This window comes from Diospyros lotus, chromosome 12, assembly GCF_014633365.1.
Source record: "Diospyros lotus cultivar Yz01 chromosome 12, ASM1463336v1, whole genome shotgun sequence".
NCBI classification, from domain to species: domain Eukaryota; kingdom Viridiplantae; phylum Streptophyta; class Magnoliopsida; order Ericales; family Ebenaceae; genus Diospyros; species Diospyros lotus.
This window is the reverse complement of record NC_068349.1, coordinates 4,351,316-4,377,983: the sequence shown is the minus strand read 5'-3', so window position 1 is coordinate 4,377,983 and position 26,668 is coordinate 4,351,316. Positions and strand designations below refer to the sequence as shown.

The window sequence follows — 26,668 nt, the reverse complement described above, 5'->3', positions numbered from 1 at the left end:
TACACAAATCATAAGAGGATATACAGTTGCCTAAACTATTAAATCCTACCCTAATAAAGAAAGTATATATATATATATATATATGATGAGATAATGAAACAAATTGGGTTGTGTACAAATTATTAATTTTTTAAGGATAATAATTATATTTTATTTTTAGATGAGATGACTTTATCATATTATATTTGTAATGAAAATGTGTCTTGTTTTGTAATATTTTGTCAACTAATAAAATTATTTTAAAATTATAAATAAAGTATAGTAAATACATATTATCTAAAACCTTAATGCATTTGCTACACTTTAATCATTGTCTTTAAAAAAATTAACATTATTAATATTTTGAAAATAAACTTTTGGTTAAGATAGGAGAAATAAAACATTACATAACAGATTTTTTTAATAAAATACAATTTTAATTGAATATGTTGGGAATTACCTCTAAGGTATGTAACTATATAATATATTATTATTTATTATGCATTCTTATGAATTTATTTGCTTAGTAAAAAAATATTTATTAGAGATAAATATTTTTGCCTAAAGAAGATAAAAGAGTATCCAACATATTTAATATCCAACAGGTTTAATTTTTTATATTATTTAAATAAATATGTAATAACAATTAAATATTTTGACATGAATTATCACGTCACTATTATTCATATTTATTAGAGATAAATAATATTACTCAAAATTAAAACAATCTGACTATTGAACCATGAATCATTCTATTTTCTAGTATGAAGTCTAATCTGATTCTAAAAAACATTGTTGATTATTGATTAAGATCGAACTAATTCCAAAAATTCAATAAAATTTCAATTAATAATAAAAAATAAAGAAAAAAGTCATAAAATATTTTACTATCATACACAACATTAATATTCTATTCAAAAATATTATTTAAACACTTAATTTTGAGACTTCGACAACACTTTATACTGATATCTTATACATTTATATTAATATGACATCAAATATAAGATATTAATAAAAAATATCACCAAAATGTTATAAGATTTGTTAAGATTCTTTGTTCTTTGTGTTTAGCATTAAACAGAAAGACTATATTATCCTAAGGATAGTATACCTTAGGATAATATAGTCTTTCTGTTTAATGTGTCTAATACAAATAATAATAATAAATTAATAAAATAAATTAACATCATTTGTCGTCCCTATTTTAAGGCTTTTTACCGTGCGGGGACACGGGACTGCGCGTCACAGCCACATAGTGGGCCCGAGCCGAACTCTGCGGCGAGAAGGTGGGACCCATTAAACAGCTGGACAAATGAAGGGCCCGTCACCGTCTCTCACCCGCCACAGAGAACGCCGCGTACGGAGCCTCATCATGTGAGCCGACGGCGGCTCCCTGAACCGTTAATTAATTATGGGATTGCGTGTTTATTCACACTTTTTTATGGTTAGTTATCACTCTCCAATGAAGATCTAACTTCGCTTGGGGAGCGGTGGATCTCAATTGCCAAGTAAAAAGAAAGAAAAATAAAAGTAAAAAAGCTTGTTTCCATGTGAGGGTGACCTAAAAGAGACAACCCAATTGGATTTAGAACACAGAAACGCAGAAAGAAGCATTCTTGTTGAATAAATAAAGGCTAAATATTACATTTTCTCTCTCTCTCTCTCTCTCTCTGGATTTGAGAGAGAACAGAAGAGAGGGAATGAAACCCGAGTTCACCTCTCTCTGTACCTGCTGCTGATGCAAGAGAACCACAGTACTGGCTGAGAAAGTAGATCAGTAAGCCATCGCCATTTTTCTGATTCATTTTCTTCCTTTCTATGGGTTTTCCTCATCTGGGTTGGATAACACATTCTTCTCTGCGGAACCAAACTGCTTTGTTCTATTACTTGTCAGGATTTTAGGGTTTCGCCTTTGTCCTGTACCTTGCGATTTGGGATCTATAATTTCTACTGGGTTTTGTATAATTGTAGCATACTGTTCTTACCGCATTCTTTCTCGATGTCAAGCTTTTCTGGATCATGCCTCTTTACTAGGTGATGTTGAACTCTAGTTTGCTTAACGTGGCACGGAAATGTTAATTGGGAAATAGGGCTTATCTCTGTATTTTTTTCTTTTAAATTTCTTGGATCTCTCTACGGGTTGTACCAAATCATGATTCATGTTGTTCAAAGGCCGTATTATATGCTGTATGTTTGCCTTTTGTTTTTGAAATTTGAAGTGGAATTCTCAACAGTGTTAGAAGGCTAGATCATTTAGTGATGGAGTCAGATTGTGATGCCTCTACTTCTAAGAGAACGTAGCAGCCAGAGAGGTGATTTTCAATTGATACATTCTGTTAGTTACATATAATTGTAGAGACACGCGGACAAATAGAAGACGTGTCTACAAAATGATTAATAACTTGGAATTTCATTATAAGTTGTACAGATTGCAATTGTACAAAGGAAGATGAACAACAATCAACTAGGGATCTTTTTTCCTGCATTATTTTCTACCTACATTTGCTTGATGACGGAAATCTTGGAGTTTTTTATGGATTTGTTGTATTATTTATGCTTACCTTCAATAAGAGACAAGGTTAAGAGTTATGAGAATTGTTGCAAGTATAGAGGTGGGACTTCCCTGTCGAGATTCGCTGGCCTAGTGTTAGATGTAGTAGTCCTTCAGCATGTAAATCAGGGTAGCCAATTAAAATTTAACATCTTTTAGTCAACATCTGCTGAAGAAACAGGGGTAGGCTGTGACAGAAATACATGGATTGGAACAATGTCCTTTAAACGATTAAGTTAGTGGTGATGGGAGATTAATTATAACCTCCATTGTTTCCTCATGGGCTAACTAGAATAGGTATTGTGAGGAATGGAGCGGGGTATCATCCTTGTTGCTGCACGTAAATTAGTTTACATGCTTCTCAGCTAACTTGGAATCGACTGACTGCCCATTTACTTCTCTTCCAATCAGTGCTATGGTATCAGCATGGTCCATGTGCAATCAACCTACTAACTAATTCTTTCTTGACAATCCTTGAACTTTATGAGGAGCTATTTACTTTTGTGAAAGGTTCCCTTTTTCTCATTTTTAAAGTAATTTCAATAATTTTTTCACGAGATCAAAATGCCACTGTTTCTTTACTCAATCAGATTTTGTCATCATAATGCAGTTCATTTGGATTTGTGTATGTTGAAATGGTTTATAGTTTTATCCATTCACAAGTTGTATATTTGATTGAGGTGGTGGGATTATTCTCTGTTGAGGATCATGGACATTGATATGTTGAGACTGAACTACATAAAATTTTTGTGTCATTTTTCTGTTAATTTTTGTGTGTGATTGTATGATCTAATCCTAACAGTTATTTATAAGTTTGCCATTTATTTGTTATTCTTGAGTTATACTGGGTGCTTGATGCTGCCTGTAAGTGGTTCCTTTTCCTATTGGTTCATCTTGTCTGGGGGAACAAGCTTCATATGAAAAACGACAAAGGCATTCATTCATTTCCATTTAAATTGTCTGTTGCAACCAAATTTCTTAGCTTTTCATTTCAAATCTATCTCATTTTCCTTCCTAGAATGATTTATGTCCTTTGATATTAAATGGCTGAACAATAATGGCTTGGGTTCTCATTGATAGCCCAAAAAAAGAAAGAAAGAAAGAAGGAAAGAACTTATTAGTCTAATGTTGTTGCACTGCAGCTGGATATGGGAACTTTGGCACGAAAATCTAAGACGGCAAGCTCTGATATTTACCTATATTTGGGGCTTAAAGAAGTGAGAAAGGAGAATCCAGGAATACCACGGGTTCTATCACTTATTTCTTCAATTCTTGAGAGATCTGTTCAGAAAAATGAAATGCTAGTGGAGACTGCACAAATTAAAGATGTTGTCACAATATTTCATGGTTCAAGAGCACCTTCTCTAGGCGTCCGGCAGTACATTGATCGCATCTTCAAGTACTCCTGCTGCAGCCCATCCTGCTTCGTTGTTGCGCACATTTATGTCGAGAGATTTATCCAACGGATGAATGTTCATCTAACCGCGCTCAATGTTCACCGGCTTCTAATCACTAGCGTAATGGTAGCAGCAAAATTTATCGATGACGCGTGAGTATTGATCCCCATGACTAGAGTAGTAATTTTTGCTGTAATTATGTTTTTTTTTTTCTCAAAAAATAGATGGGTATTTGTCATTCTTGCCTTTTTACCAGTGAACATAATCTGCATGGTTTACAGATTCTTCAACAATGCTTACTATGCAAAAGTGGGAGGAGTGAGCACAGCAGAGTTGAACAGATTGGAGATGAAATTCTTGTTTGGTCTAGATTTCCGGCTTCATGTTAGCGTCCAAACGTTTGGGAACTACTGTTTGCAGGTGGAGAAGGAAGCAGGCGCTGGGATCCAAATTGAGCGACCGATCCTGGCATGTGGGATCAAGGAGTGCTGGTCCAGCAAAGATGATTCTTCTTGTGCGTCCACGATTGCTAGATAAAGATTAGCAGCATCTGACTGTATTATTACAAAAATCTCATTCTGGGGCATATACCCAAGTTAGAAGAATTGGAAGTTGAATCAGTAGGTTCTACTGGAAAACCAGATTGCTTGTTTGTTTTACCCGTCTTGCTTCTTCTCATTTCCAATGTATAGCTTGTGATCCAATTTTTCTGTCTTGTCGCTCTCATTTTCCTCGCAGCCGTCTGACTTTTTAGCTGGTCTTTGGTAACATGATTCAGCTGTATGAAGCAAAGATGATGTTGCTTTTGAGTTTTGCTTCAGTTTGCCATTACCCGGTTACGGTTATTCATTCAAGAAACTTGCTGATTTGTCGTGTGTGATGATCATATAATTTAGTGTGGTGAAGCAACAAATAATGAAAACTGGGAGACTTTTTCTATGTATTTTGCATGGCATTAACATGTCATAGAAATGACCAGTATGGCAAACTCCTGTTTTAGTGTCGAAGCAACATGTATTGGTATCGTTATTGTCAAGATTGCTAAGGTGCACTTATTACATATTATTCTATGCCTAAACACCTCCAATTGATTGATGTTAAAATAAATAGAAACAATGTTTAGGAGTTTAGGCACAGATGTGTAATAAATGAGATCTTAGCTGGTGGCCTGAGGCACAAAATGGAAAAAGCCAAAAATCTCTTTTTCACCCTCGCCTAAGTCTAAATATAGCTTTTGCCAAAATCCATAACTTCTATTAACACTCCAGAATTAGTAATTATCTCTCAATTGAGATGATTAAGAGACGACTATTGCCTTTGCTTGCTAGTTACATTTTTTTTTCTTTTCTAGATAATAGCTAAACCCACAATTTCTGTACATTTTGCACTCTTAATGCTAAATCAAAAACCAAAATCAAGCCAAGCCAAGGCACGCCACGCCTCCTACTGGTGCATGCTGGGTTGTTGCATATGCCTACCAAGTTCGATTGCAAAGTAATTGCGCATTTCTGGTAGAATACGTCGAATAAGATGAGAGTACCTACCATCATCCATCCATGGCTGATCAGGTAGCTGCCCAAGATAACATCATAACCGCAAAATCTAGGAATGTACAAGAGAAAGGAACCAAAGGGGTTAACATACCATGGCATTGCACTGAGTTTGTCAAACTTCTCCAAAACAAACAGGATGCAGGCATTCCTAAGCGAAGTAGCATTAAAAGCCTCTGATAACTCATACATGAGAGAGACATTTTCTGTCGAAATATCCTAAACAAAGATAGAAACAATCAGTTTTGAGTTGCAATATTTGTACTTAAATAAGTGGCTATCAGCATATTTCTTTACTCACTTTTGAAATGGCACACTCACAGAGCCGCTTGAGCCCTTCCAAAAGATACTGATCAGCTGCTCTGAGAAGCTCCTGTGCAATATCCACGTCAACATCCACTGATCCCGTATATATGTACCTGCAAACAAAAGTCAGATATAGCATGCATCAGTAACCACCCCCCCCCCCCCCCCCCCCCGGGGGTGAAAAAAAAAAAAAGAAGAGAATTTTAAAATAATTATACCTTTCAAACAATTCAACGAACTACAAATCAACCACCTAGGCATTTTGTACACTGGAAAAAGGGTTCTAGTATGAAATTCACAGGAGCAAAACTTGCTACTTCAAGTAGTGAGTTCCACTGAACTCAATACCTGGCCAAATTTTGGTAAGCTACTCAGTGTGTTGTCTCTGACTAACATCTATACAGACTGCTTTTTTTTTTTGACTATTTTAAACTTGCTACTCTCAATAGACACTAGTTGGAGGTAACACACTGTTTTGGACTCAATGAAACTCGCTACAGGTAATAGCAAGTCTTGGTCACGTGAATTCCACATTGGAACCCTTTTTCCAGCATGAAATGCCTTGGTGGTTGATTTTTAGTAGTTTGTTAAATTATTTGAAAAGTGTAATATTTTTTAAAATTGTTTGAAAATTCATAGTATTTTAAAAAATCTCTCCCCCACTCTCTACAGAGGACAGCAGATCTCCCACCTCATCATCAATTTGAAAACATCCCATCTGATATTTGGAATCTCTACATCTTTAGCATCCTTTTCCTGCAATGCATATTTTCAAAGATTTCACAACATGATCTAATAATCAAATAAAGCCATAAAAGTGGTTTGCAAACTTGGGCATTGTAGAGTGCACAATGGAAAATGGAAAGAAACTAATATCAATGAAAATAACCTGCTGGGTCCAGTTTTACTGCTGATAAAAGTAGAAACATCTCAGCAGTCGTAAATGAAGTTCCATTAAAGGACCAGCAAATGATGAGGACCCAACATAACGAATGACTTCATGACATAATGTTCAATAATAAAAATATAATTTATAGCACGGAAAGAACCAAAAGAGCACCTTAGGCATCAATAAAGGTAATTCATGGCTGCATGTATGCAATAAACATAATTAATTCTCACCCGATAACCACCGTCAAACATTGCACGGAAAGCATCAGAAGATGCAAGCAGGCAAATCCTGTGAGCATAGAACCGCTTGCCTGATCAAAAGAACACCCTAATCAGCTACAGTAGATGAAGTTATTAAAGAAATGAAAAAAAGGCGGGCATGAGAAACCATGGAACAAATTTCTACCTTCAACTAAAAATGTAACATCAGCAAGGGTAGGATTGTTGACATATTGTTCACCTAAATATACCTGCAGTAAAAATTAATAATATTGAGTGTCCTAACCCAGAAAACAAGTGCACATCAATAACTTCATGCATAATTTCAATAGATGGGGTTGGCTACGTAAATTTCAGATCTTCAACTTTGTGCATAAGAGTAAAGTCAAAAATTAATCCATTGAGAAATTTGCCATAATCAGATATAACTAACACACGTCAATAACTTCAAGCATAAGGTGATGCACAACCCAAAGCAAGAGAAACAAGAATAATCCCAATTACTTGAAACCAATAGAAAATATTATATATTATTCATCAAAGTTTGTTCTTCAATATGTTACTAAATGATTATTTATAAACAATTAATAAATAAAACATATTCTAACAAGGATTCCTTTTTAACTAGGATCCTTGGTAATTAAGCTTATAAAGGTAATCCTAATCTAATTAGAATTCTAGGACATAAAAGAAATTAAAAGAAACTAAGAAACAAATTAATAAAACAATATTAATTTTTACTTTTACGCCTAAAATATTGTTTCCCAAAATATTTGTCTCCAAGGTCTTCATCATAAGGGTAAAGATCAAATATTAATCCATTGACAGATTTGCAGTAATCAGACATACATAAAAGATACAAGATATATCTCAATTTTTTAGTATTTCATTCATTCCATTCCACCCTAGGATGTTCTTGCAATAACTTGGATTGCAGTACAGAACAATTTTCTTTTTCATTTTTCTACAAGCAAATAGAAGATTGTTGCAGTTCAAAGCAATTTTTTGACCAGGAAAAATTATACACCAAAAAACACACCTCCCGGAGGGGGTTCCTGTACCTTGCAGTTCAAAGCCATTGAAATACAGAAACAAAAGAATTGCCAAACAAGGAGAAGATGGTAAGTAAAATCACTTCTATATTTTTCTGGATCACGTATCATGGAAATTGGAGCATATAGTCACAGCCAGGACAGCATCATTACACAGAACCAACAATTACAAGCAGGAAAATTCACAACTCATATGTGAAGGACAAGTTAATACAATAACTAATACTGCAAAAGATGCAGATGGAAACTTATTACAGAACACAAAGCACCTGCGGGGTTGGTGATGGAGGAGCAGCATCAACAGGAGAGAGAGAACTGCCTTTCGTAGCTAACTTGTACAATGCCTCTGAACCATCTCGTTTCTGCTTCAGGTTTGTAGATTCAAGCAGCTCTAAAAGCAACTCCAGTCCTTTGAGGACACAAAGTAAATAAAGAGATGAAAATTTCAAAATCCCACATGAATGTCACCCAAAGAAAATCCATGGGGAAAAGGAAGAAAATCAAAATACATGATTCCCAGGAGGACTCTACCTTTGTTATCAATAAAAATAGTCTTCTGGTCATCAGGTGAACAAAGATGAGCAAGAGCCAGTGCGACTCGTCTTTGAACAACCCTCTCTGCAACCCGCAATAAGTACAACAAATGGCTCAAGACCTGCCAAGAGAAAGCACTTAAGGATGTAATAACTTGTTGCTAATAATCATATTCAGAAAAGTAGTCACTCCCTTAGAAATTCAAAAGTTTATGTATTTAGCAGATGTACCTACTATCAGTCTGTACCACCGGGTGAGATTAAGGGTTGTGATATGTCATGTTACATACAGTCTGTACAAATCAACTGATTTACGAATTTCCTTTATGAATGTAAGGCAGCATATTAACTTATTCAGAAGTGAGAAAATTGATAACTATAACTTCTTTTATCTAGAAAATTGATAACTATAACTTCTTTTATCCTATTTTCATTGTTATTTTCGCTATTGTTGACTCAACCACTGCTCCAAAGTGACTGGTAATACCATTTAAGGGTGGATAGACCATCTACAGAGTCTTTACTATTAACGCACAATGAATTAACTGAGTGTTAATATTTTCAGCCAGTCAAAAGGACACTCAGCACATATCTCCTCTCTAGTAGGAACTTCAAAAGTTTGAGATACCATGTCTTTTCCCTCATTTTTTTCTTCAAAAGGACTGTATAAACTACAACATAGAACAAGAGAGGGAAATTGAAGAGCCTAATCACTTCCGGAAATAGTAGAAGTTTATGAGGGAAGCCTCTCTTTGTTCTCATAACTAGAGGACTGAAATGTTTAGTATATGCCTGTGTAGAGAGAGAGAGTATGGTCATGGGATTTGTGCTCATACTTTATGCCACATCCTTGTTTGATTCTTCCTTTCTCAGGAGCCAATGGAATGGAAGCAGAGAAAAAAAATGCGAAAAAATCCAATTGAACTTAAACCTAGTTCCCAACATAAACTCTTTCAGGTGTATGATTCAAGTAACACCCTCAAAATTAAGACCACCTCTTTTTCACTGAGAAATTTAAACCATGTTCTACAAACCCTAGTTGAACTAATTGCAAATAACTCATAACTAACGCTTATTCATTTCATGGATAAGAGACCAAAAGCACTTTTAAGAACTCAAATATCATCTACTACCCTTTCCTTGATAACAATAAGATCTGCTAGGCCATGTATTGGTTTATAGATAGCAAAAAGGAAAGAGCAACAACCAGAAAAGAAAAGGAAAAAGAAACTCACCCGTCCATGGATTTTCTCCTCCAATCTTTTTATAGTCTTGGCTATACAATCCTTGGTTGGCTGCAAGCAAACAATCAAGGCAATATTGTAGGATGATAGCATCCAAATAACAGTGAAAGAAAAAATTATCCATCTTGAATTATAATTTATAATCTTAAATGGCACATTGAAGTGAAGTGATAAAGTACTTGCACAAAAAAGTCTCCATCGTGAAACTTCTGAAAGCCTCCAAACTTCAAAAAATCAGCAACATTATCCTGCAAGATTGTTACTAGAAAGTGAATAATGACAATGTTCAACTGAATTTTTGGCACCAAAATGTCATGCTAAAATTCAGATTTAGTTTTTATATAACAATAAAGTCACAAGCCTCAATCCGACTAGGTGAGGACAGGTACAAGAATTCTAAACCTCTAGATCTAGCTATCTCTATCCATGGCCACATCCAAAATTCAGTTTTTATATTATCCAAATAAATTTTTACCTCGTTATCTGCAAGTCCATAAAGAGCAAAAGCAGCATTATGTTGTGCGGATCCATTTTTTGAATCAAGAAGCTTCAGTAATGGCACAATACCACCACTATGGGCAATCCCAGCTTGATTATGAGTATCCTGAAAAAGACAGCATCCCATTGCAACCAATAAAACACAATTCTAGAACCTAACAGGCAGGACATGGGTAGCAAATGTTTAGATTTCCAAAGGAGCAAAAGTAACTTGTATCAAGTTTCTTGCACTAATATCTTGCCAACAAAATAATTAACAAGGAAAAATAAAATCTGTAAATCAACTTCACCACTCAAGCCATTTTTCCCAGTGATTTCAAGAAAAAAAAAAAAAAAAAAGGAACAAAGCAAGGATTTTGATGAGAACCCAAAGAATTAATTCACTGAAAACTGAATTATAATTCCAACTTCAATCCAATTACAAGAAAAACTGGGCATTTGAGAGGCCCTTCACTCTCCCTAAGACTCAATACAAGAATGATATCCCCCCCCCCCCCCCAAATACATATTCTTCCCCCGCTCCTTCCCAACAGAATTCTGTTACACGGACCTGCTGGGTTGTTACACAACCCAGCGATTTCCTTTTTTATCCTTACGCACATGGCTGGCTGTTATGCCAGCCATCTAATTTACCCCCTTGCCCCTGCCCCTTGGACCATCTTTGGTAAGTCAAGTAAACCGGGGGCCTATCAGATTTCCAAAGAAAGCAGGACTCAAGAGTTTGTTATTTTTATTATTAGAAGAACGGAACTTAAATTTGTAGTGTTCTGTAGATTTTAGATAAGGCACATGGTAAACCATGGCCCACTTTGTATTTTAGCCCATCTTTAAAGAAAAAATCAAAGAGACTAAGAAACCGAAAGAGACCAAGATAAAACTTTCTAGAGAATCTCCTTTCCATTTCTCTCACTCTAAGCTCTGAGAGCTGGCTCATAATTCCTGGTTATCCTTCCTCTTTTCCTAATAGATATAATTTTATTCAAAAAAGGATAAAAATTAAAATAAAACTGGCAGTTTATCAAACGAAAATAATTCCAAAGCCTCTGCAGGAAGGGAGGTTTTGTTCAATCATGCTTTAATACAGAGTTAAATGCACCCAAAAAAATATGAGCAATGAACAGTTGAAAATAAAAACCTGTGCCAACCTCCCCAATGCAAATGCTGACATTTCCCTCAGGTGGGGGTCAGAGGACTGAAGCATCTCAATTAATGGTGGGACAGCACCTCTCTGAACGATGTGCACCTACAAAAATCATATTCCAAAACAGTAAGAGGCAGCATAATACAGGATGTTGAATAAATGTTTGACAATTTCGTGCTTCAAATTTGGAACCTATTTCACTCCACCTTGCAGTCCGAATCAGTAGCTGCAAATTGCCCAAGCAACAAAGCTGCTTCCCTTTGGCTCTCAGAACAGCAGGAACTGTAAAGGCATTCATAAATCTTGTAAGACCAAAACATCAAGCTAAAGGTTGGAGAGAACAGGTAAGCTAATTGCAACTCAAATTCAGTCATGAGAGTTGAAAAACAGAACATTGCAAAGAGTAAACAACAATAAATCAGTAACTAAAATTGAATGAAATATTAGTACCTCAGTAATCCAATTACAGGTTGTAAAGCTCCAGCAAGCAAAACTTCCTTCTTAATTTTAGGGGATGAATGCACCAGATTACCAATCACACCGACCTGACAAACATATTCAATGGTCAGTAACTGCTTATGGCAATATAAGTGTTCAAAAAGATGTCCAAATGTAAGTGAACTACTAGAGTTACAGGATAAGATCATAGCCAACCGCTTCATAATGTATAGCAGCATCCTCAGACTGGAGCATTAGCATAAGAGTAGGCAAAGCATTGCACTCTACAATCTGAAATTCATAATTTCATAATATAAACAGTAAGAAAGCAAAGGTTGTATTTATATGAATTATGTAAATCAGAGAAATCCCACAAACCTGATTTTTGTTCTCATCATTTTTAAAGGCAAGAGTCCGCAGAGCCCCTGCTGCTGCTCTCTGCACTTTCATGTCATTGAATTCAAGCAAATCGACAAGTGGTGGGATTCCCACTTCATGCCTGGATATATGAGGAATGTCTCAATGATCATATATCACCTGGTATTAAACTCAAAATTATGGAGACAAAACAAACCTAACACGGATTTTGATGTTGCTATTCTCATGAGCAAGGTTGGTGATTGCATCTGCTGCTCGCCTGATAACTCCATTGACAGCTCTAGAGTTTTGACAATCGTTATGCCTCTTTAAGAGATTGACAAGATGGGATAGAGCTCCAGCATCAACAATTAGTTCTTGATGTTCTGGCTGTACAATATAATATACAGGAAAGCAAAAAACATATTAGTGAGGGCATTCAATAACATAATTAAATAACTGCACAAAATTAACTCAAATATGTAATAATTCTTAATCCAAACATGAATATATACTGAAAGAAGGAGAGCAGGAATCCAAGCAATGTAAATTTCTGACCAACAAATTGGCAAGTATTTCTAGAATTATTGGTTCGAAAGAGCTAGGTACACTTAAAATCATATCACAATGCAAATTAAAAGATAATCCAAATATTATAAAGAACCAAAATCAACTTTCCCAAATCTAAATCACTTGATTCTGTCACGACTCACGATTACATTACTATAAATCAATAATTATGCGTAAGTGAAATGATTATTTCCGTAAACATGTTTGTCTGCCAGTTAAAAAATATCAAATTAATACAATACCAACAACAGATTATTCTTATGAACTGAACAGATAAATTAGAAAAATAAATATAGTCTATGGCATTACTTTTACAGCAAGAAGCCCAAGTGTAAAAGCGCTTCCTTTCTCGACCTCATGTTCGTAAGGATTCGAAGTACTGTCGCCTTCTCTCAACGGCGGCGGCGCCTGGAGATGCCTCACCAGCGCTGGGACGGCCCCGCATTCAACAATTAAACTTACAAATTCCTCTGCGAACAAACAAATCGTCAAAGATCAAAGTCCTTGATCATCAAAAGATTCAAGAACCACAGCGCTTGACGCTGAAAACATACATGCAGCGATAATTCTCTAGAACGCACACAAATATTAACGAAAAATTTAAGAATCGAGCCTCCGCGTTACCGTTCTTGGCAAGTTCCGAAAGAACGTGTACTGCGCTCTTGGCAGCGGCCCGATCCACCTCGGTGGACGAGAAAGCGGAATCGAGGATTTCGACCTGATCGAGAACATCGCGGACGATATCTTCTCGAGCTTTACCAGTCGACGCAGCGGCGGCCGTGCAATCTGCGTCGAAATCCTCCGATAGCTTCCGCTTCTTCGAGTTTCTCCTGGCAGAGCTGGTAGGTTTTTCACGCCGATTCTGGCTCTCCATGTCTTCCGTAGATGAGAGAGAGGGGCGGGGGAGGGAAGTAGAGAGGGAGATGCGGAGGGGTAGTTTGGGAAATAGATTGGATTTGCGTTTCTTCCCTCGGTTTCTGTTCTGAAGAGAACCCTGTCGCTGTGGGCTGGGCGTTGGTTCTTATATTGGGCGGATTATTTCGGAACTGAATTAGATGACCCGCCTGCGTATAAATTTTAGTGAAAATTGCTAACTTGCGCTCCCGCCTCTTTACCTTTCCAAAGCGCGTGCTAACTTGCGCATTCACGGCCACCTCATCGCCTATAAACTGAAAAGCGACCCCCAAATGGCCTGGTGAATCCAAATTTAATTAGAAAAATAAAATATATTTGATTTTGTTTAGTATCACGACACACCATATTTAGTGTTCTCATCTTAATTCTTAAAATGCCCTTTAATATATTATTTAAAAATTAAAAATTAACTATGTTAATACTATATTTGAAATTATAATTTCTCTAAAATACATTAGATTCGTAAACAATTTTATAGCTATACTAATATTTATCAAGTTTAAAATTTTGTTTGATTAAAACTAAATTGTGAAATTTCAATAACTGTTTAATAATTTATAGAGATCAAACTAAACTGAATGTTTACAAATTAATTTAATGAAAATTAATTAAAAATATCTGAATTTTACCATAAATAGTATTGGTCTCTAAAAACCTTTGTAACAAATTAGTTCGTGTTGTCTTATAATGCCCCATTTGTTGGGGCTTAATTAAAGAAATTATAGTTTATAACTTCTTAGATTATAACTTCTAAAACTTAGAATAAGTTGTGAACCTGTTTGCTGCAGCTTCTTAGAAGTTATAGTTAAGTAGTTGTGGTGTTTGATACCATAAGCTGTAAAATAACTTATATTTGTATAATTATCCATAATACCCTTAGTAGTTATAGAATGATAATTTAAAAATTAATTAGTGTATATGTATAAGTTTCAAGTGTTATAAAAAAATTAATTAAAGTATAGAGAGAGAAAGATGACGAGAGAAAAGAAGAGATTTGAAAATGGAGATGGCGGTGGAGAAGAAAAACCCATGATTGCATAGACAAGAGGGTAATTCTTTGCTAAAAATAAAGGTAAAATTGTCATAAAAATTTAATTATTTAAGCAGAAGTTGTAAAAGTTGAGGTACCCCAGTTTTGAAAAAGTCAACTTCTACCCCTTCTAAAAGCTAGTAGAAGCTATAAGTTAAAATTCTATAAGATAAAACAAGCACTACATCCCAATTTTTTTGAAGCTAGAAGTTACAGCGTTTAAACTACAACAAATAGGGCCAATAACCATTGAATATTTGATATTGTTATCATTTACTTTTTATTAAAAAATTAATTAAAAAAATTACATTGTGTCAAGTACATATAAAATAAAAATATAATGAACTCCAAGTAAATAATTCTTAGCTTTCATCATTAGCAATCGCTATTGCATACCACGTCGTGGAAAATTTTATAATTTATAGACTTTCCATGTGTTCAAGATCAATTTGATAGGCCATAAAAGTTGACATGTCTTTGTCTAAAATGTAAATGTAATATATTTAAATTGGTTGATGAGGTGATAGAAGATTTATATAAGATGGGGTTTATGAAGTAATATTATTATTGAATTAATCATAAAGAACCGATGACCCCTATTCTGTCAGTAATATTTGAAAAATCATACTTCAGATATGATGAATAAATAAAATAATTAAATATGTTATCGCAATAATACAATAATGAATTTATGGGAATGGAAACACTGTTATCAAGTCACTTGAGATTGTTGTCAACTTGAGATATTTATCTCGATACCTAATGTCTTTCGAATATTTTTGTCATGAGATTTTCGTTTTGAGACTTGATGTGCATCTTAAGACTTTTGTCCCGAAATCTTTATATTGAGATTTGACATTGTCCTAAGACTTTCGTCTCGAAATTTAACGTCATTCTGAGACTTTTGTTTCATAATTTGATATTGTCCTGAGACTATTGTCTTAAGAGCTGATATCATTCTAACCAGGGGCGGAGCCAGCATAGGCCCAGTGCAGGCCATGGCCCTCACTGGGCCTTTGCCCTCCATTAATTTGGCCCACACTGGGCCTTGGGCCTTGGGCCTCCATTAACCTTGGCCCTCCATTAATTTGGCCCTCACTGGACCTTGGCCCTCCATTAATGATGAGAAAATTTTGATTGGCTTTGTGGTTTATACTAATTTTTAATATATTTATATTATTTATTATTTTTTTCTTTAAATAAATTTTGCCCTCACTGAAAATATCTTTTGGCTCCGCCCCTGATTCTAACATATTTATTATGAGACTTGATGTTGTCTAATACTGTAAGAGAAAAAAAAATAATCAAAGGGCATGGGAAAGTTCCTGTATAAAAATACTTTGATACTTAAATCATATAACAAAAATGTTGAAAACTGTAAAGCAAGTTTTTCAGAAGTATCAGAGACGTATATTTTTAAAAGCAAATGCCTATTTATTTATAAAGAATAATGGCACAATAATAAATCTCTTTGGTTTATGATTTTTTATAGATGATTTTTATCCCAATATTTTAATATTTTATCAGAATTAATATTTTTAATAAAATATTTATCCCTTTTGTACTAAGGTTTTATTAAAATTCTTAAAAGATAATATTTATTATTTTTATGGAACTCTCGAGGAGATTTATAGATATCGAAGTTATTCAATTTCTGCATTGTGCTAGATCCCCAATTAAGGAATAATTTACATATTTTTAGCCCAAAATGTTATTTTGGACATTTAGTGGGCTTTTGCATATAATACAACAAAATCCTTATGAATGGATGGTTATGGATAATGCAGAATCAAACATCGATCAACATATTGAATGACAGAGTTTTTGGTACAAACATGTTGTGATAAAAGATCTCAATCTAAATGTAAAAAAATCTTTGACATATTGTCAACTACATGAATTGCGTTGTGGGATGAATGTGAAAATTATTTTGAATTATTTATGCCAATAAAAAGTTTAAGTCTCAAAAGTGATTATAATACACTTGAGGATTGCTTTAATTGAATGGTGTAAATGATTAGTTATGCATTGCCTAGTGGTAATTGTATGCCTATTATTAATTTATAATATGCAAAAAAATCAATGACAATATTTAAATTAAGGTATATAAAGATTGATTGTTATCTTAATGATTACTTGTTATACTACAAAAATGATGACAATGTGAAAAATTATAAATTTTGTAAGTATAAGCGTTTTAAATGAACCGTTAAAAAGAGTTAAAACTAAAGAGACAACAGGGGTTAATGTTTCAATTATATTTTGTTTTTCTAATTAAATTTGGCTTCACTTTAACCAATTTGGGGAACATTTTTCACTGTTTATGGTTGATGAGGTGGCAGTGAATGCGCAAGTTAGCACGTGCTTTGGAAAGGTGAATAGGCGGGAGCGCAAGTTAGAAACTTTCACTAAAATTCATATGTAGGCGGAGGCCGGCTAATTCTGCTCCGAAATAATCCGCCCAATATAACAACCAACACCAAGCCCACAGCCACAGGATTCGTTTCAGAACAGAAATGGAGGGAAGAAACGTAAACCCAATCCATTTCCCCAAACTACCCCTCCGGATCTCCCTCTCTACTACCCCCTTCTCTCTCTCCTCTACAGAAGACATGGAGAGCCAGAATCGGCGTGAAAGACCTACCAGCTCTGCCAGGAGAAACTCGAAAAAGCGAAAGCTATCAGAGGATTTCGATGCCGATTGCACGGCCGCCACTGTGTCGACTAGTAAAGTTGAAGAAGATATCGTTTACGGTGTTCTCGCTCAGGTCGTAATCTCGACTCTACTTTCTCGTCCACAAAGGCAAATCGGGTCGCAGCCAAGTGCGCAGTACACGTTCTTTTAGAACTTGCCAAGAATGGTAACGCGAATGCCTGATTCTTAATTTTTTCGTTAACATTTGTGTGCGTTATAGAGAATTATCGTTGCATGTATGTTTTCAGCGTCAAGCGCTGTGGTTCTTGAATCTTTTGATGATCAAGGGATTTGATCTTTGATGATTTGTTTGTTCGCAGCGGAATTTATAAGTGTAACTGTTGAATGCGGGGCCGTCCCAACGCTGGTGAGGCATCTCAAGGCGTCGCCGTCGTTGAGAAAAGGCGACAATACTTCGAACATGAGGTCGAGAAAGGAAGCGCTTCTACACTGGGGCTTCTTGTTGTAAGAGTAATGCCACATACTATATATATTTTTCTAATTTATCTGTTCAGTTCATAAGAATAATCTGTTGTTGGTGTTGTATTAATTTGATATTTTTTAACTCGTAGACAAACATGTTTACAGAAATAATCATTTCACTTACACATAAATATTGATTTCCACTGATGTACTTGTAATAGAATCAAGTGATTTAGACTTTAGAAAATTGATTTTTGGTTCTTTCTAATATTTGGATTATCGTTTAATTTGCATTGTGATATGATTTTAAGTGTACCTAGCTCTTTCAAACCAATAAATCTAGAAGTACTCGCCAATTTTTTGGTCGAAACGTTACATTACTTGGATTCCCTGCTCTCATTATTTTAGTATATATATACATGTTTGGATTAAGAATTAGGGCTATCACTACCAAAAATTCAAACATTTTCAGAATTTGACAATTTTATCCAATGCTTTCAATTTTGTCAAGAAGAGTTCAATTTTTGAAATTAGTTGCAATTTTAGCCAATATTAAAATCAGTTTTGATTTGCTTGTGGCTTTGCCTAGGTGGCATGCCATTTGATATTTAATTTATTTTTTAATTTTTTTTGATTATTTTTAAAAGAAAAATGCTATCTTTTCTCTCTCTTTGCTATGGTTGCCTCTTCTCTCATTTGTTATGGCTGTTTCTCGCCTTGCCTCATTGTTGCCTTATCTTGTCGCCTGTTCTTTACTTTGCACGAATTAGTTAACACACACACAATAACATACACACATAACAACATATATATATATATATACACACATAACAACATATATACACACACACACACAACAAAATATACATTGGCTGGCGGTAGCATGGGGTGACGGACAACAAATCGAGCGGGGGTAGAGGGTAACGGCGGCGCTGTTGGGAGAGAGAGAGATTGAGAAGGTAAAAGAGACGATGAAGTTTGATCTAAAGTCCGATTGGACTTCATCGAAGATTAGACTTCTCCGATGAAGCCTGGAAAAGTCTGATCGGAGAAATCCGATAATGAAGGTCGTAGAAGTTCGATAATGAAGGCTGTAGAAGTCCGTATAAAGAAGTTTAATTGGAGAAGTCCGATCAAACTTCTTCAATGAAGGTTGTCAAACTTCATCATCAATCTCTCTCTTTCACCCTCCCGTCAACGTCGCCGTCACCCCCCACCACTACTCAATCAGCTGTCCATCACCCTTCCTGCTATCGGCCACTATATATTTTGCTTTGTGTGTGTATATGTTTATATATATAAATGTTGTTATGTGTAAACATTTTTGTATGTGTGTGTATATATATGTGTGTGTGTATGTGTTAACTAATTCATACAAAGTAAAGAGGAGGCGATGAGGTAATTAGGCGGCGGCAAGGCAAGGCGAGAAGTAGCTATGACAGAGGATAGAAGAGGCAACCATGGCAGACAAGAGAAAATAGAGTATTTTTCTTCAAAAAAATAATGAAAAAATTAAAAAATAAATTAAATGTCAAGTGACATACCACTTGAGCAAAGCCATATACTGGTCAAAATTAATTTTAGTATTGGTTAAAATTGCAACTAATTTTAGAAATTGGGCTCTTTTTACCAAAATTGAAAGTATTGGATAAAATTGCCAAAACTAAAAACATTTGATTTTTTGGTGCTAATAGCCCGGAGAATTATTGCATATTTGAGTTAATTTTGTGCGGTTATTTAATTATGTTATTGATTGCTCTCACTTTTTTTTTTTCCTGGTTTAAAGATTTAACTGAATGATAGTGAAGTGTGTTGTACTGTTTGCATCTTATCCTGAAAACTAGAGGCTGTTAGTTAGTATCATAATTAATGATTTATTGTGTATTTTCCCCTTGTTTCCAGGAAAATAGTGCCAATGTCTCTTTTGGGGAAACTAGTTTCATATACAACGTGTTGTCTAATTGCGCTATTAATTTGGCAAGAGAATATTATATCAGCAATCATATGAGAGACTTAGGAATGAATTATTCTCATCAAGGTTGTGGAGGGATCAGACATGAGTGGGCAATGCCTTCTTGTAACTATTGCAGCCTTTGAGTCAGGCAAATTGGTGTGGGGTGATTTGTATTTAACCTGATTGTGTTGTTTATTTATCATTTGGCCTTCAAAACTCCGCTGGTGTGGATAATGGTGCAAGGCCCCCTTTATCAAAGCATACCATACATTTGTTTATCAAAACATAATGGTGTGGATAATTTGTTGATGCTGGAGCTCTATCCCATCTTGTCAATCTCTTGAAGAGGCATAGGGATTGTCAAAACATTAGAACAGTCAATGGAGCTATCAGGCGAGCAGCAGATGCAATCACCAACCTTGCTTATGAGAATAGCAACATCAGAATCCGTGTTAGGTTTGTTTTGTCTCCATAATTTTGAAACATTCCTCTCGTATATCCAGGCATGAAGCGAGAATCCCACCACTTGTCGATTTGCTTGATTTCTAGATGAGTAAGTAAATAGATGATTTCTAGATAGATGTGGAGTACATGATGTAATCAGGGAAGACTTCAACCAAAATCATTTGTTTATGATATAATTCATTTTCCAAATCTAAATCATTTGACAATGAACGTACTATTGATGTCTATTAGTTAAAATTATCAATTAATTGAAGTAAAAGAGATATTCATTTAATTAATTCGTTTTAATTTATGGAAACAACCCAATTTGCTGAATTTTAATAAATTTAGCTTATATATTTTAACTTATTTTAAAAAATTGGGTTTATTAAATTTTACAATGCCAAGAACTTGTAAAAATAAAATAAATTAAACCGATTATTTTTGGCCATGGGCAGTAGCAGTACAACGTCAAGCTCGACCCACAGAGCCAATGGGGCTATCAATGTTAGAGGAATGAGCCAACATTTGAAAAATTAAAAAATACAAGACGAAAATATTTGTTAATATGCTAATTATTGGCATCGCTTGCAAAGGGGAAAAAAAAATAAATAGTTGCAAATAAAATTGTTAAAGTGTTACCGTTTAACTAATTTTTACCGTTATGCTCCTTTTGTATCTTTCTTGTGTATGTAAACTTATTTTCAAAAGACTAAAAACACATCCATGCCTTTAAATTTCTCCCATTTAATCACTTCCGTGTATATATATGTGTGTGTGCGTGTGTGTGTGTAGGTATAGATAGACTTAGACAAGACAAAACTTATTGGTCGGTTCTTTCTTCCTATTCCTAAATTGATACACTTTTTTAAAAAAAAAAAAATAATTTTTCTTTTAGTTTTTCAAAAGGTTATTTTCAAAATAAAAAAAGATTCTTCCATTGATCAACCAAAAGCAAATTATATATATATGTATATATGTTTGTATTTCAAAATATTAAGCAAGACCTGTCCAGAATTGCTTTTTTTTTTTTTAATTTTAAAAAATTTAAAGAAAGAATAAATTAAAATCAAATTAAAAATTTAATAGTTAAGGCAAATTAAAATACAATAACACTATTACATTTATTAAAATATATAAACAAATTTTTTTTACATAGACAATAACACGAAGAGAACAAAATTTATGTTTTCAGAAATCTAATAATTGTTCAAAGATACATGAGCACAAACAGTTCTTAATAATCAAGAAAATTAAATCATTAGAGCTTGTGTAATAGTTTATCAAAACAGGGCAGATACCAACATTATATCGTAAGGGCATTGCATGCTGATAAGATTTTCTGGCAATGGAAGACAGATGGGCAAAGACATCGCATTGCAAGGGCGTTGCATGGTATGGTAATTTACAGAGAGACCGAATCGAACCAATATGGGGCAAGAAGTCTCTATTCTTGTACTAATCCCATACAAAAAACCGTTGAAGCATTCTTCTTCAAACCCATACACCATCTTCATTCTCAAGAAAACACCGGCCGTTAATAAACTGTCTGAGCCCGCTTGATGAGCACGACCCAGTCTTTCAACCTCCAAAATCTTGGATAACCTTTCTAACCCCAGTTCACCATCCATCAGCCCTTCACAAAATTTAGCCATGTACTTGATATCGTACACAGATCCAAAAACACGTCCAAGCATGGTCGAGAACTCCGAAGTCGAATTTGGCAAGTCCTGCCCACCTAGAAGCCTCCAAAGATATGCAAAGTCGTAGAGGCCGTGAAATGTGACCCATTTGAGATACTTATGATTCGATAATATCTCATTAAATGCAATAGAGAAATGTAGCATATCAACTGCATCCCTTCTTCTCCTATTCTTTTTGTTCAACTTATCATTCCCATTTTTTTCAATATTCTCCTTGTTCGGCGATGACTGGAATGAAGATTGACCTTGATAGCCCTCGTTGACTACAAAATTATAAAAATTAACTTGCCAAGTGCCACCAATATTGCCTTCATCATCAAACAACGTTAATCCCAATTGTACAATTTTTGTCTGGTCAACATTGTACTTAAGGTCTTTGTATACTTTCTCTTCAGAAGAGTGCCTCGGGGTCCGATGCAAGAATCCCGGGAACTCGGTGTCAAATGCTATAGTATGATATGCATTAAGTCTGTCATTAATACATAACATTTCATTGTAGAAATTCCACTCCCAAACTTGCTTAATTCTAGTCGAAGAGCTCTCCATGATTTTTATCAAATTTATTACGCCGTAGTGTTTTTTGTTTTTTTTCCTTATTAGTTAGATTAATGGCCTACTTATTTATAGAGAGACATAAAACAATTCTAAATCTCCTACCATTGAGATTCTCAATAGGTATCCTAAATATCATGAGAATGGGATTTTTAGAGATATTGTCATCAAATTGGAATTCTAAATCTACTAGGATTGAGATTCTCAAAGAGCATCCTAAATGTTATGAGATTGAGATTCTTAAAGATAGTGTTCATCCTAATACATTATTAATTAAAGTTTACATTACTTCATCAAGATTATAATTAAAACATCATTAACATATTAACTCAACATATAGCTTTACTAATATTTGTTTAGTTTAAAATTTTATTTAATTAAATTAAATTATAAAATTTCAATGAACTTTTAGGTGTCTAATAAATTTGGATTTGATCCAAATTTATTACATAAATATTCACTAAAAAATATTTTTTTTGATTTTTAAAAAATGACATAGAACAATCTTAAATCTCATGAAGAGAGCATCAAGCAATCATAAAACTGATAAGATTGGGATCATTAGAGATATTGTTCATCCCAATACATTATTAATTAAAATTTAACATTATATCATCAAGATTATCATTAAAACTTCATTTATAGCTATATTAATATTTCTCTAGTTTAATTTTTTTTTTAATTAAAACTAAATTATGAACTTTTAGGTGTTTAACAATTAATTCAATGAAAAATAATTAAAAATATTTGAATTTTACGATAAATACTATTCTCTCTAAACCTTTATAACAAATTAATTCAAGTCATTTTATAACAACTGTTGCTATAATTTAATTTTTTTAAAAATTTCATAAAAAATATAATTTTACATATAAATATACAATAAAAAAATAACAAACACAAAGCAAACGATTATTAACAATCTTCATTATTGTATCTATAAAAATCCAAACGTATTAGATTCAATCTAATTATAAATAAAATTGAATGAAGTTATTAATTATTGAATCTTTATCTAATGACTTTAGGTAAGATTGAGTTTTAATTTAAATTATGCCATGACTCCTAGCTCTACGTTACCATAAAACTTTTCTACTATATTTATGGAACACGCAAATCACAAGTTAAATGATTATGAAAAATTTATATTTTGAGTTATATAGATAAAACTTAAATAAATTTTTACTAAAACAAGCACTTATTATTTATTTAAAATTAAAATAAATTGACTTATTATCATCCCAACTCTAAAAAATATGGTAGTGTCAAAATTTGAAATATTATTAATTAACTAATGACAATAAAAGTGTCAGTAATGCTATTGTGGGGAAAGAACGAGGGGACCAAAGCTTCGAGAGGACTTCTTGTCAAAGTGGCCTCTCGAAATCTCTCTATTCTAAATGAATAAAAATAAATAAATCAAATTCCATTAACCATCCCTAAGTGGGTTTTTTCTTCCATTAAACTAATAATATACCTATATAAATAAATAAATAAATATATTATACATCTTTGAACTACCTAGTCAACCACGTGACATACTATTTCACGATTTCTATCCAAAGCAAATGATACAAATTTGCATCCGCAATTTGTGCATAGGAGCTGCAAAAAAATCCAAGGCTGCAGAGGATATAAAAGCCACAGTGGGTTTAATGAAAAACTAGATATTGCAAGAAAAAAAATAATTATTAAAATAAAAATTACATAATTCATTAATTATAACAAATGAACATCATAATGAAGAAGTAGAAAATAAAAAAAATAATCGTGTTGCAATCATGAGAAGTGAACAAACATACAACAAAATTAGTTATTCAATTACTTTGGAATATATATGTCTCTTTTTTGTCTAACTTTTTTTATGCTTTTATTATGATCTTTCTATTAACACATGTGTGTGTTTTTAACAAAAGATTGAATCCAACGTCTATAATATTCGTAACTTGTTAGAGTGAGGTTAACGTCTATCATTTCTAACACACTACTTTCACTTTGATGCACAAAATACTAAAAATGTGGCATGTCTTATTCTGAACTCTCAGTAGTAAGATAGTTGATTATTCAGTATAAATTGTGATTTCTCAATCCTTTTATTAATTATTTGATTGAAGATGTTTCTCGCTCTGTTGGTTATGATTTCAATATTGTGTATGTTATTAAACTATAACTCAATTATGATAAATTCTTGTGCAATACGCTAAAACGAATAATTTGTGTAGTGAAAAAAAAATGCAGGTAGGAATGTACTTAGGAACGTTAAACACCCACTATAAATTAGTGGACTAAAACAAAATACAAATAAATAGAAGTAAAAGAACATAAAAAATGAGCAAATACATAAGTGTGAATGAGTAAAAAAAAAGAAAAAAATTAAATAATAAAAAAAAACAAAAAACATGTATATCAAACAAATTGCCTAGATATAAATCCAACAACAACCAAAATATTTAGAAATAAAAAATCAGCAAACTTCACTACGTTTTGCAAATAAAGTTAAAAAATAAAATTATAACATTTAAGTTATATATAAAATTATAACATTTAAAATTATAAAAAATAAATTTAAATTAATTAAGCTATATATAAAATAAAGATAATTTAAATAATCAATTAATTATATAAATGATAATAATCAAATTTTCAAAGTTAATTATCCATATATGATTTCACATATTCCTTCTTTCAATCAATTACCACAATTAAGATAAGTCAAATTTTTAAGAAAACAACAAAAAAAATAAAAAAATAAAATTATAACATTTAAAGATTAAGGATTTGATCATGGAACATAGGAACAATAACAGACAGAACTATAGAAGTGGTAGATGTGATGATTAGGAGAAAGATTAATATTATATGCCTTCAAGAGACAAGATGGATAAGAAAAAGTTAAAAATTTTATAAAAAACTAGATATAAAATATGGTACATAGAAAATGATCGAGTAAAAAATGGAGTGGGGATTATTATAGATAAATGTTTAGTAAATGATGTAATCAAGGAAGACTTCAACCAAAATTATTCATTTATGATATAATTCATTTTCCAAATCTAAATCATTTGACAATGAATGTATTGATGTCTATTAGTTAAAATTATCAATTAATTAATATGATGATTAATGTGAGTTTGAGTTATAGTTAATTCTTATTTTTTTCTCTAATTATAATCAAATTCAAAAATTTAAAATTTATACCTATTAATTAAACTTTTATATTCAACTCACATTTAAAGATTTATGTCTATTAGTGTCAAATGTTTATCTTATTTGGAATTTAAATATTCATATTATTTAACACTTATGTATATATTCAAAATTTTAATTTAATTGAAGTAAAAGAGGTATTCGTTTAATTAATTAATTCGATTTAATTTACGGAGACAACCCAATTTGCTGCATTTTAATAAATTTAGCTTATATATTTTAACTTATTTTAAAATTTTGGGTTTATTAAGTTTTAAAATGCCAAGAATTTGTAAAAATAAATTAAACCGATTATTTTCGGCCATGGGCAGTACAACGTGAAGCTCATAAATAGGTGAAATTACAGGCCCGCCCAGCTCAACCCACATAGCCAACTTACTTAACATTTGAAAAATTAAAAAATACGAGAGGAATATTTAAATTTTGGTATAGGAATACAAGACGTAAATATTTGTTAATATCTTAAATTTTGTCAATTTCATTTACTATAGCATTTGAATCTGATACGTTTGGATTTTAATAGAATCAATAATAAAGATTGCTAATAATTGTTTACTTTGTGTTTGTTATTTTTTTTATTGTATATTTATATGTAAAATTATATTTTTTTGATTAATTTTTTTATAAAAATTAAATTATACCAACAGTTGTTATAAAACGACTTGAATTAATTTGTTATAAAAGTTTAGAGAGACAATAATATTTATCCTAAAATTCAAATATTTTTAATTATTTTTCATTGAATTAATTGTTAAACATTTGATTTACATTAATCCCTTTAAATTATTAAACACCTAAAAGTTCATTGAAATTTTACGATTTACTTTTAATTAAACAAAATTTTAAACTAGACAAATATTAATATAGCTATCCATTCAGTTAATATAATAATGAAGTTTTAATGATAATCTTGATGATATAATGTTAAATTTTAATTAATAATGTATTGGGATGAATAATATCTCTAATCATCCGAATCTCTTATGAGTTTTATGATTGCTTGATGCCCCTTGAGG

The 26,668-nt window shown here is 32.8% G+C and overlaps 3 protein-coding genes across 3 annotated transcripts; 1 reads left to right on the top strand and 2 right to left on the bottom strand.

The window, feature by feature from the left end:
* Positions 1-1,564: 1,564 nt before the first annotated feature.
* Positions 1,565-4,796, top strand: LOC127814152 (cyclin-P3-1). The gene is made up of 3 exons (XM_052355440.1): positions 1,565-1,759; positions 3,676-4,082; positions 4,212-4,796. Exons 2-3 carry the CDS (start codon positions 3,682-3,684, stop codon positions 4,465-4,467), a joined length of 657 nt encoding a protein of 218 aa, XP_052211400.1. The 5' UTR covers positions 1,565-1,759; positions 3,676-3,681; the 3' UTR covers positions 4,468-4,796.
* Positions 4,797-4,933: 137 nt separating this feature from the next.
* Positions 4,934-13,732, bottom strand: LOC127814149 (ARM REPEAT PROTEIN INTERACTING WITH ABF2-like). Its single transcript, XM_052355433.1, has 19 exons — positions 13,354-13,732; positions 13,039-13,199; positions 12,377-12,549; positions 12,181-12,301; positions 12,019-12,093; positions 11,815-11,909; positions 11,571-11,646; positions 11,359-11,466; positions 10,201-10,329; positions 9,905-9,973; positions 9,717-9,776; positions 8,480-8,603; positions 8,218-8,357; positions 7,084-7,147; positions 6,909-6,988; positions 6,478-6,542; positions 5,782-5,899; positions 5,575-5,699; positions 4,934-5,470 (listed from the first exon to the last, which is right to left on the bottom strand). Exons 1-19 carry the CDS (start codon positions 13,601-13,603, stop codon positions 5,374-5,376), a joined length of 2,130 nt encoding a protein of 709 aa, XP_052211393.1. The 5' UTR covers positions 13,604-13,732; the 3' UTR covers positions 4,934-5,373.
* A 7,741-nt stretch (positions 13,733-21,473) lies between these two features.
* On the bottom strand, positions 21,474-22,439 carry LOC127786790 (putative CCR4-associated factor 1 homolog 8). The gene has a single exon (XM_052314448.1). The coding sequence runs from the start codon at positions 22,437-22,439 to the stop codon at positions 21,474-21,476; it is 966 nt and encodes a 321-aa protein (XP_052170408.1).
* Between the last annotated feature and the right edge of the window lie 4,229 nt (positions 22,440-26,668).